This window comes from Ahaetulla prasina, chromosome 5 (assembly GCF_028640845.1).
Source record: "Ahaetulla prasina isolate Xishuangbanna chromosome 5, ASM2864084v1, whole genome shotgun sequence".
In the NCBI taxonomy this organism is placed as follows: domain Eukaryota; kingdom Metazoa; phylum Chordata; class Lepidosauria; order Squamata; family Colubridae; genus Ahaetulla; species Ahaetulla prasina.
The window spans coordinates 24,444,499-24,457,247 of NC_080543.1; the positions used below are offsets into that span (position 1 = coordinate 24,444,499).

Here is a 12,749-nt window from a genome sequence, read left to right on the forward strand (position 1 = left end):
GTCAGTTCTAGAGGAGATCAACCCTGACTGCTCTTTAGAAGGCCAGATCCTGAAGATGAAACTGAAATATTTTGGCCACCTAATGAGAAAGAAGGACTCACTGGAGAAGAGCCTAATGCTCGGAAAGATTGAGGGCAAAAGAAGAAGGGGACGACAGAGAACGAGGTGGCTGGATGGAGTCACTGAAGCAGTAGGCATGAGTTTAAATGGACTCCAGAGAATGGTAGAGGACAGGAAGACCTGGAAGAATGTTGTCCATGGGGTCGCGATGGGTCGGACATGACTTCGCAACTAACAACAACAACACACACCACAATAGGAAGGGGTCTTCTTAGTCATGACACTCCAGTGGTCATGGAAACTGAAAACCTTATCCTCCAGCAAGTTTCTTTAGCCTTTTGGATGTCCTGAAAAACTTAATATATGACTGATTGGGGTGATGGATATGTTTCTATCTCCCAGTGCAACAGACCCAACGCATTTATTCCTGTGAGGATAAACTAAAATGATTTCTTGTTGAAATGAAACATTCGATTGGATGCCAAACTGCAGAACATTTCGGATGCTCAATGTCCTTGACTCCAGTGAGCTGTTTATTAGTACACCAGTCTCACATTGGGCTTGAGGGCTGACATCCAAGAGAGAAACTACATATATGGTGTTCCCATTTTTCTCCTCCCAACGTGATCGGGACTGGAAATATTTATGATGTGCTCTATAATAACCCAGGCAGGCTTTAAAATCCCAATAAGCATCTGGCAGACTGCTGTACTAATTCTCTAAGGAGAATGTGCTGGCCGGGATTTAATGACATTTTAATGCAAACCCTGCAAATAGGAGATTTCCTTCTTAGGTTCCTCCTTTACTCTTCATTCTATTTATTCTGGAATAGTCTCTAGCAGGAACAGTGTTTAAAAAACTGGGGAGAAGGAAGAAGATGCTGAAGTATTCAGGATCCCAATGTATCACTGACTCATAAATCACACTTCTTTTTTTGCCAGATTTCTTACACTGTGGCAAGCCCACACACATAAAAGCGAAAGGGAGGAATTTTGCACAAGGAGCATACAAGCACTAAAACACCATTTTAACACTCGGAATATCTTCATTACTGAAGTGATGGTTTCCAACCTCAAGGATCACCTTATTGGTTACCTCATCTTAACCCAAAATTTCCCTGCCTGAGGTAGAATTCAAATGCTCCTTTTCCTACTAGATTCTGCCATTCTTTATTTTTATAATCTTGCTGCACCATTCAGATAACAATTCTAGCCTTTCTCACGATGCCGTCTGAAGCTGGTCACTCATCCTTGCTTGTACTATATTGCTTTCCTAGAAATCCTGCTGAAAATTCCTGTACTCAAATTTTCTAAGTGTGGGCGTGAAACTTCAGTTCTTAAACTGAGGCAGGCAGACTTCGGGTATGGAAAATCTCTTTTCTTTTTCTTTTTCAGAGGATGCCTAGACATTCATACTCTGAATCCAAGTGCAAGCCAGTGTTTCATGCTCACAAATCTAAATTATTAAGAACTTGCTCAGCCCAAAAATTGTGATCAATCCCAGAAGCAAGTCCACAAATCTTTTCTTTTTCAAAAAGAAAGAAACAAAGAGCGAGAAAAATGGCTTCTCCTCTGTGACAGGAAAAAAAGATACAATTCCAAAATTTACAGATTTTACAGATTTACAGACTGAGTTGGAAGGGACCTTGTAGGTCATCTAGTCCAACCCAACCCCCACCCCCACCCCTCGTCCAAGCAGGAAACCCTACACCATTTCTGACAAATGGCAGTCTCTGGTATCATCACCTCTACCTGAGGCATTCTGTTTTGGCAACCAAATTTATGATCAGTGGCAGGGACCGCTATTAGTTTATTAGTTATTACTTTTTTAGGACCAATACAATCATCTGAAATTTTACCCATCTACTGTAAATCACTCAAAGCTCTATCCATCTCCATCCCACTTTTATTAGACCCATCCTTGACTTCACAATACACTCCATCTGTAGTTTCAGGAACTCAAGTTTCAGAAACTCAAGAAGACGTCTTCTAGAGCCATGATGGCGAACCTAGGACACGCTGCTCTTTTGGTTTCTGGCCAGCCACCGGGTTTCCATTGTGACCATGCAAAACCAGAAGACCAGAGGGCCGGTGCGCACCTGCGCATGCGTGTTCCAGTTTGGGAACTCAGTGCCGAAAAAGTTTGCCATCACTGTTCTAGAGTAAGGGACTTTGGATTCAGAAAACTGGCCATCTGGAAATACTTTTTAAAAAGAACTTAAAAGGTAAAGGTAAAGGTTCCCCTTGCACATACGTGCTAGTCGTTGCCGACTCTAGGGGGCGGTGCTCATCTCCATTTCAAAGCCGAAGAGCCAGCACCATCCGAAGACGTCTCCATGGTCATGTGGCTGGCATGACTCAACACCAAAGGCGCACGGAACACTGTTACCTTCCCACCAAAGGTAGTCCCTATTTTTTCTACTTGCATTTTTACGTGCTTTCGAAACTGCTGGGTTGGCAGAAGCTGGGACAAGTAACGGGAGCTCACCCTTTTACACGGCAGCACTAAGGATTCGAACCACCAAGCTGCCGACCTTTCGATCGACAAGCCCACAGAACAGATTGTATAACAAAAGTATGGTCTCAGATCCATTTCTATTTATATCTACAAGAGAAAAAGTGATCCATATTTCATAAATGGATGGCAGCAACCAATGAATACAAAGGTCTGTAGAAGAGAGCTGATTTCTAAGGTTTTGACAGGGACAAGCCATTCATTGTCTTGGATGCCAAGGTAAAAATATGTATAATAAAGTGGGAAAAATTCAAAAGAATTACTACTCCAAGCATAAGAACCACAAGCCACTACAAACAACTAAGCAATATACTATGAAGAAACTCATTCTTTGAGTTTGCATCCTTAAACAGTCCAAACAAGCACCTTCCACACCAAAAAGAAAGATTGTGGAAGGCTTGGGAGAATCTTAAGGTTTAGAGAAAGACAAGAACAAGAAAAAGAATTGCATAAATCCAGTCAGAATTGAAGATTACCAGTGGTCACAACATTTATTTATATCCCACCTTTATTATTTCATAAATAACTCAGGGAAGCAAACATATGTAATACTCCTTCGTCGTCCTATTTTCCCAGCAAACAACCCTATGAGGTGGGTAGGGCTGAAAGAGTGTAACTGGGCCAAAGTTACCCATCTGGCTTTCATGCCTACGAGAGAACTACAACGCATGGTCTCCCAGTTCTAAGCTCGGAGCCTTTAACCACAAGACCAAAACTGGCAAAGAGAAGGAAAAATGCAATATTTAAAACAATGCAAGTCTGGCCGAAACAAGCCAGTCCTGAACCAGATTGTTCATCATTACAAAATTTTGGTAGCTCTCTATGCACCACTCTAAGAAAACTGTTTTGAAATGCAACATGATATATTCCTAAATAAAGTCATATTGAAAAGCAACTCCAGGTCCGGCATGTGTCATAATCTAGCTGCTGTCAGAGGAAAACAAATATAGAAAGAAAAGATAACATCCCAATGTCCTGTTTGTACATCTCTAGAATTCCTCGGCTGTTGGAATCTAGTACAAAAGACACAACACACACACACACACACACAGAGGGAGAGAGGGGGGGAAAAGAGAGAGAGAGAGAGAGAGAGAGACTCATAGAAACACAATTACTGGTTGCCTATTGATCAGAGTTTTCACCCCAATCTCTTTCTTCTCTCCCGAAATCTAATTTGGGACTATCAACACTAGCCTCCCTTATGTAAAGTTATTTTTTCAACTCCTACCCTCAGAATGACGCTATAGAGCACTGCACACCAGAACAACGAGACATAAGAACAGTTTCCCCCCAAACACCATCACTCTGCTAAACAAATAATTCCCTCAACACTGTCAAACTATTCACTAAGGCTGCACTATTAATCTTCTCATCGTTCCCATCACCCATCTCCTTCCACTTATGACTGTAACTTTGTTGCTGGTATCCTTATGATTTATATTGATATTGATTGTTTCCTGATTGCTTATTGTACCCTATGACTATCATTAAGTGTTGTATCATTAAGTATTAAATGTGTACCCTATGACTATCATTAAGTGTTGTAAGTATTGTACCTTGATGAAGGTATCTTTTCTTTTATGTACACTGAGAGCATATGCATCAAGACAAATTCCTTGTGTGTCCAATCACACTTGGCCAATAAAATTCTATTCTATTCTAGAAAGCACTGGGAGCCTTCCCATTAGCATCACCCCATGCCTGTGAATTAAGTCTCACTGTTCAAGTTCCTACACAGGACTCGCAGCTTAGAAGGGGGGGGGGACCCCTCAGAATTAGATATCCAACAGGAACACTTTCAGAGGAGGAAACCAGTCAAACAGAAACGAGGTGCCAACCTTTCTCGGATTTACGCCTCTTCCACTGAAAAAGCACAGTGGGAGACTCGGCTCTGTTATTCCAAAGGCGATGCTAGCAGAGCAGCCGGTCCTTGGTATGAAACCATCTTCAAGTTAGTAGATTGCGGACTCTACATACATACATACATACATACATACATACACACACACACACACACACACACACACACACACACACACCACTCAGAAAAGTACTATTTCTAAGCCACGGGCGCGCTCCCCGCACGGCTGCAAGAGCGCATCGTCACTCAGCGCGCTCGCCTCCATCCATCCATCCCCGGTCGGTCAAGTGCAGGCACCCCTCGACCCAAGAGAACCCGGGGTGGGGAGTCAAACCCTCCAGCTGGAAAGAAGGGGGGGGAAGGAGGGAGGGGGGAAATCACGCACCTCCCCTTCCAACCACGCGGAGGGTCCTCTGATGCTTTGAAAGGAGGCGGCGTATTGCGGGCACAAGCGCGCTAGATGATCGGGGCTCGGGCGAGCGGGCGAAGCTCCTCCGAGTCACGACTCCCAATGACCAACGGCTAAAAAGTCCTCGGAGGAGGGACGCGGGCCCAGCGTGCGTTTTTTCCCCTCCCCGAAGTGACGCCGGCTACAGGCTATACGGGAAAAGGTTCCCGGGCAGAGCTGGGATGGCGATCTTCATAGGGTCGCCTTCTCACGTTTCATTCCCCCCCACCCCACTTCTGCAAGACGCGGAGGCAAAAGACTCCATTCAGGAAAAGGGGGATATAAACCGCCCGGGGCATAAGCGGCGGGGAGAGAAACCCCGAGGGAAGGGCAGAAGGAGAAAGAGGGAGGGGAGACACGAGCAGCACCCGGGGAACTCCCCCCCCCAAAAAAATCCCTTTAACTGACAGATCGCAGCGCCAGCCTTTATCCTGAAGGGAATCCCGCCGGTCTCCACGGGGTTTTGCTACCAAGTCAACCCGCCAAAGCTTTCAGGTTTTGGGGCTGCACAACGACCAGCCCCCTCCCCGCCCTCCCGGGCGTGGGAAAAGGCTGCAATGAACTGGAAACGAGCACATGGAGGGTCATCCATCCAATCCACCTGCAAGGATCGGGCAGGGAAAGGAAAACGCGCAAGCCTCCTCTCCCCGCCCAGTTTGCCTAAGGAAGAAGCCGGCTTTCCATTCCTGCCGGGTCGGCGGCTTCTCCCCCGGGGAAGGCGGCGTCGGAGCTCTCACCTTTTTGCCCTCCGGAGCGGCGGAACGGCGATTGCCCCCGGTCAGAGAAGAAGATCGCCCCTGGCCGACGTGATCCTGTTGCGGGGACATCGCTTCCATTAGATTCCCTTGGACCGGCCGCGCTGCTCAAAGAGCCCAAAGCGAGCCTGAGGTCATCCCAGGCTGGTCCTCAATCCTGGGCAAAAAAAAGCAGCCGTCCTCGGAGCCTCTCCGGGCGGCTCTCATTGGAGAATTAAAGGCAGCGAACGCAACGGGAAAGCGCGCAGAAAGCGGCGCCGCCGCGGAAACTGCCGGCGCCAACAGCGGATTCCGCGCAAAGCGAGAGGCAAAAGCGAGTGCGGCAGACAGCGGCACGGCTGGCCCCGCCCACCTCGAGGCCAACGCTACCCGAGTTTCGCGGCCAGGCTCCACCCAGAAATGGAAGCCGAGGCACAAGCCCCTCCCCTTCTCCTGCGGAGGGGAATCGAAGCCCAGCCGGCGTGCTTTGTAGCCCCGCCTCTTATTTTAATCGCACTCTTAGCCCCGCCCACAACTGAGACTGCAGAATTCTGAGGTGGGGGGTGGGCGCGGTCGTCCGTTTGACTTGCATTTCTGAGGGAGCGAACGAACGAAGGGATCATGTCTTAATAGTCATATAGATATTAATAGTCATATAGATATATTAATCCTCGATTATCGGGTCTTTGGACTTCCTGGACTGCGACCGAAGAAGCCCTTTGCAAATTTAAAAAAAAAGGATTAATATATCTGTATGACTATCCCTTCATTTGATCTCAATATTACTAAAACAACCGCTCTTCCATAATCCCTTCCTCCTCCGCTCCCTACTGACAGGACACGTTTTTAAAATTAATATATTATAACATATATCGAATTGATAAAGTAACCTCAAATCGGGTTTCATGTGGAATCGATCAACCCTATAAAAATATTTTTGTCAGACCCCATGAAATGGCGAAGGGCCCCAAGGAGAAGAGCTCGTTGGCGACTCTTGGTTGTGAAACTGAAGTGGGGAAGGCAACCAGGAACAAGCCAGATCGTGTATCAGTTTCCTAAGAAGGGTGTTTAACTCAGGTCACTGGGTCTGGCTACAAGCAAGTACAGCGTGCTTGGAAAAAGGATGTCTCCAGGCAGTGGGGAAATCCCAATTTTTTTTACTACCGGTGCTGTGGGCGTGGCTTGGTGGGCGGGGCAGAGGAAGGATACTGCAAAATCTCCATTCCCACCAGTGGTGAAATCCAAATTTTTTTACTACCGGTTCTGTGGGTGTGGCTTGGTGGGTTGGTATGGCTTGATCAGCGTGGCTTGGTGGGCATGGCAGGGAAGGATACTGCAAAATCTCCATTCCTACCCCACTCCAGGGGGAGGGTACTGCAAAATCTCCATTCTCGCCCCACTCCAGGTGAAGGATACTGCAAAATCTCCATTCCCACCAGTGGTGAATGTTCTGTGGATGTGGCTTGGTGGTGGGTGTGGTATGGCTCGATGGATGTGGCTTGGTGGGCATGCCAGGGGAAGGATACCGCAAAATCTCCATTCCCACCCCACTCTGGGGCCAGCCAGAAGTGGTATTTGCAGGTTCTCCGAACTGCTCAAAATTTCTGCTACCGTTTCTCCAGAACCTGTCAGAACCTGCTGGATTTCACCCTTGCTTCCAGACAAAGTATTTATTGAATACTTTGCCACATCCATACGACCTCATAATATATATAATAGGTCTGGAGTTGTATTTCCAGGCAAAGCTTTTATAAATAGAATAGAATAGAATAAATTCTTAATTGGCCAAGTGTGATTGGACCCACAAGGAATTTGTCTTTGGTGTAAATGCTCTCAGTGTACATAAGGAGAATAAAATAAATTCATCAAGAATAAAAAGATACAATACTTAAGTGATAGTCAAGGTTACTAATAAGCTATCAAATCATACTAGGAAGCAAATAAAAACAATATAAATTGAAAGATACAAGAAACATGGTTATAGTAATAAGTGGAAAGAGATAATTACTAGTAAGGAAGAGAAGAATAAATATTACTCTTTCTCTGCTTGGCATTTTATGAGAGATGCAAAGAACAAATATCCAGTAACCCATACTTCCCTACCATTCGTTCTGCTATTTTCTTTAAAAGAAAAGAGCACTTCAGCTACTTTTAATTTTGAATTAAAGCCCTGATGTTGGCTTAGATTCATACCCACATGCTAAAATACAGCCAGATTATAGTATGGCTTACTATAATGTGGAGAATTGACCACAGATATTACTTTGAAGGTGCTAGGAAGCATTTGGCTAGAATGGGGAGTGGGGGATGTCCCCAGGATATGGCCAAAACGGTCAAAATGATGCCCACAACATTAAATTGAACTTTTGCCCATTTCACAATGCAAATAAAAAGGTTGAAATCTGATCACATCGTTGCAGCCTCCATCTTGACTATTTTAACTATACTGTACTGGAAATTACCAGGACTTGAATGCTTTATGAAATTGTTTCTCACACCATATTGGACTGTGAATTAGATGGATTTACACAACATGCTAGACCAAAATGTCTTTAGCAAGTTTGTGATTCCTCTGGGAGATACCTGTATACCTAAGTCTTTGTACCTAAGGTAGGACTAGAACTTCAAAGTCTCCTGCTTACTAGCTTGATGCCTTAATCACTATGCCAAACAAGCTCCTGTCTGTGGCATGTACCATATATGCAGGGGTGAAATCCAGCAGGTTCTGACTGGTTCTGGAGAACCGGTAGCAGAAATTTTGAGTAGTTCAAAGAACTAGCAAATATCACCTCTGGCTGGCCCCAGAGTGGGGTGGGAATGGAGATTTTGCGCTATCCTTCCCCTGGAATGGGGTGGGAATGGAGATTTTGCCATATCCTTCTGCCACGCCCACAAAGCCACACTATGCCCACCAAGCCGGTAGTAAAACAGAACCGGTAGTAAAAAAAATTGGATTTCACCACTGCGTATATGTATGATTTCTGTCTAGCCTACAGCTTTGAGATTTATCAATATATATATAGCCTGAAATCATGCATCTCCAAAAAATGTAGTGAGTATTTAAGGTGAGATAAAGAAGTTGCCACAAAAGCAAATAAAATGGAAAAATATATTGACCAGACTTACATATAATGCAATTTTTTTTCTGTTCTGACAGAGTTTGTTGTGTAAATCTAGCCACTATGGCTTGCAAATCATGGTTTGCTTTACCTTCAGGTAAAATCATCCAATTGTAGTTTATTCAATAAACCATGAATAAATAAATTGTAATTATGAGTCAGTCACACTTGGGTGGCTACAACAAATTTGAATAAATAAAGCTCCTTTCACCAATGACAAATCAGAATTTATATGTTAGTATGTAAAATAAACTCAGTCTTCCATTCCCGGTATTTTTAATTGAAATATTTTAAAACTATTGATTAGAATGACCTTTCAGTTTAAAACTTTAATCTTTTTTTAAAAATCCATATTTACCCTATTAGAACAAATAAAGAGGCTTATGTTGATGTATGAAAATTGTTAGCTAGATTGTTAACTTTACAGTGTGATACTGCATTGTGCAAAATTACAGAAATAAGGGGCTTGCAAGACTTGTGATGTGAGGAGAGAGAAAATACTTTTTTAAAATAAGAAACATCTGTAATGCTGTGTAGGAGGCTAGGAAAAGAAGTCTAGAGCCAGAAATCTTAAGTTTATATTCTTGTTTGTCTTATCTTTCTTGCATTCAAACTCATTGCTGATTTAAGGGAATATTAGATCTCATTTTAAAGCAATTTTAGCTGAGTTTTCAAGTTAAACATTGTCGTACTATGACAGCAAGCAGCTTGTGCATACCTTTGTACTCCTTGCTATTACTCTTATTATATATATTTTATCCTATCTTTCAACTTGGAAGAAACTCAATTTTTTTCACATAACTTTTCTGAAATCAGAAAGAACACTCCCCTGTATATCATGCTGAAATTGTAATTCTAGGACCAAGTGACACCCATCTAATACCTTCTGCGTAATGTTTTTGTACATACATGGTGTTTTCTACTGTGATAACCAAATTTATGCTGCTTATCAAGGGTTTTATCAGGTGGTTTCTCAAATAGGGATTACTGATATATAATTTTAAAATGCAAGCACATCAAAATGACCAGATATTTTTTTTAAAAAAACAACCCATGAGAGTCAAGATTGTGTAGCTAATAAGGTTAGGAACAGGGCCTCAAGCAGTAGTGAATTTCAATTTCAGTCGCTACTGGTTCACTCACGGGCACAACGCTTCTGTGCATGTAGAGAGACGTCCGGGTGAGTGGGTGGAGCCTTTCACCGCTACCGGTTTGCCCGATCAAGGGCGAACTGGTAGCAACCCACCACTAGCCTCAAGCTCTAATTTACCATCAGCCCTGGAAACTCAGAGTGACTTTTTAATTAATTTTCTGACAACCCAATATATTTCACTGGTTTATTGTTGTTGGGGAAACTAGGTCCTGTACTGATTTTAAATACAAGTGCGTATCTAGTACTTCTATGGCAATGTGTGTGTTTTTTTTCCCCACCAACATGGTTGTGTGTCATAAAAATAGTGATAGTTACTATTTTTTAAAACTCCTAAACATTGTAATCTGTACCTGACCATATCCCTTCCACAGAATTAAAAATATTGAAAAACTTGTACCCTGGGGGAAAAAATAACCTCCAGTACCTACCTGACTACAATTTTTCTGCACAATTTACTTACTTTAAAATAAGTTTTAATGAAGTTATTTTCTGGGAGCTATATGTAGAATTGCGCTGCATTTCTTTTCCTAGACTTTTGCTGATATGTTTCTATCCCTGATTGGCAAGTACTTACAGTAATTATTTTTCCTGTGTCAATTGTTTTAATGAATTTGCAAAAAATCTTGTAGAGAGCACTCTAAGATTAAAAATAAAGAGGCATAAAACAACAGCTAAAAGACAATACTTTAAAAAATTGTAGAATTATTAAGTATCGATCTTAGATTTGAGGGAACTATTTCTACTATTTAAGATTTGATGTAAGGCGCCTTTACATAATCTTAGAACTATAGGATTCTGAGGTTCAAGTTTTGTTTTGAATATCAGTATAAAATGTGTTTCAGAATCCCTTTTAATACATCCTTCTCAATTTTGGCAACTTTAAAATGGCTGGATGTCAACTGCTAGAATTCTCCTACATGCTTGCTGGAGAATATTGGGAGTTGAAGGTGCCATGGTTATAAAAAAAGGGTTGGATATAAGAATTATCAGTTAAACCCAAGTTGCTTCTGTGGTGATTATGGTAAGGAAAGTTTCATGAACCAGTTTGTTATAATGATTTTTACAATCATTATACATCAAGATATCTTACCAATCTTCAACAAAAAAACCAGCCAGAAGTTTGAAAAATAAGGTAAGCTTATTTTTGCTGATCAACTGTAAAAAGGAGGGAATTGCGACAAAAGTCAAAATTGCAAGACCCTGGGCTTGTTTATTTTTCCAGTATAGGGAGAAACAAGGCTCCTTCTCCAACACAAAATGAAGACCTACATGGCTTGAACATTTACATTAAGAAAAAATCACTTGCAGTGTCCCTCCTGCAAATTAGCCGTAGACAGCTACGGTCAAACTGCTGACCCATAGGAATTGAGTGAATCAATGACTAGTATATTACAGGTTTCAGGTTGCTCTGATTGAGGATATTGAAACAAGGAAATTATGATTGACTTCCATTTCAGGAGAAAAAAAAACATTTGTCTCCTTATGGGTGTAGAATTCAGAAGCCCTTGGCTTTGCAGAGAAGGTATTAAAACAAACATGAATGCTTCCCATTTTAACTATCATTTTAATCAGTTAACCCCAACCATATGGGTTGTCATAACAATTGAACCAGAAAATGAGCCATATGGAAGGGGTTCAAACAACATATTAAACTAAAATTTACTGTGGTTTAAGGTGCTATACAAACAAGACCATTGATGGTCTTCATAGTTAAAGTTGAATATTAGAATTAGTATCTTTATTATATATAGCTATTGATTAGCATGTTGTAAATTCTGGGGGGAAAGATTCTAAGGTTCAAATACATAGGCATTTTTGAATGATTAATAGAACTAAGTAGCATGGGTCAAACTACAAAACCTTACAAGTGGTAGAATAAAAATTGCCTAAATTATAAAACTAGTTCGAGAATCAAATACTAATTCATTAAATTACTAAGTGTGCCTTATGTAAAGCTTTACTGTGGTCGGTAAAAAGTGAAATGTACTGTAACAGAAATATATAAACGCATAAAACAGCATAGACAGCATATGAAAACACTATATATATTTGCAAAGTCCCTCTTCGGGAATTAAATGGCCAGGTTGGGTAAAGCTGTATTAGAGCATTGTAACAATTAAAGAAAATGTACCATTAGATTCTTAGTTCCAGTTTCTCAAACTTGATGACTTTAAAACATGTGGATTTCAACTCTCAGAATTCCCTAGTCAGAATGCTGGAATTCTGGGAATTGAAGTTCACATGACTTAAAGTTACCAAGTTTGAGAAATACTGGATTCTTTATTCCCATTATATATCTTGCTCTTTGTGCATTAATTACAAATACTAGAAGTTGCTGGATAATCTTTGTCTTTAGTAATCTAGAATTTAGAAAGAATTTCCTTTCTTCTTTTTTGATGATGGACAATGAGCAAAGAATTGTGTATTCACACACACACACATACACACACACAGTGAATAGAAATTGTATTTAGGGTGCAAGAAACTAAAATACTTTGGCCACCTAATGAGAAAGAAGGACTCACTGGAGAAGAGCCTAATGCTGGGAAAGATTGAGGGCAAAAGAAGAAGGGGACGACAGAGAACGAGGTGGCTGGATGGAGTCACTGAAGCAGTAGGCATGAGTTTAAATGGACTCCAGAGGATGGTGGAGGACAGGAAGGCCTGGAGGAGCATTGTCCAAGGGGTCGCGATGGGTCGGACATGACTTCGCAACTAACAACAACAACAACAACAATTATATATCCATTTATATTTAAATCAGTAGGACTTAAGTATGTCTCTTAATGCTCATTTAATTGAAATATTTTTGAAGTTTTTATTCCTATTTTTTCACGACTAAAAACTATCCCAAAGCTAG

General features: G+C 41.8%; 1 protein-coding gene across 1 annotated transcript in view; it reads right to left on the reverse strand.

The window, feature by feature from the left end:
* The window catches only part of ARHGAP20 (Rho GTPase activating protein 20), a 116,333-nt gene extending 110,367 nt beyond the window's left edge, over window positions 1-5,966 (reverse strand). Inside the window, exon 1 of the mRNA XM_058186162.1 lies at window positions 5,621-5,966. Within this exon, the coding sequence (XP_058042145.1) occupies window positions 5,621-5,719 (99 nt within the window). The 5' untranslated portion in view covers window positions 5,720-5,966. The remainder of the gene's footprint in view (window positions 1-5,620) is intronic.
* Window positions 5,967-12,749: the final 6,783 nt, after the last annotated feature.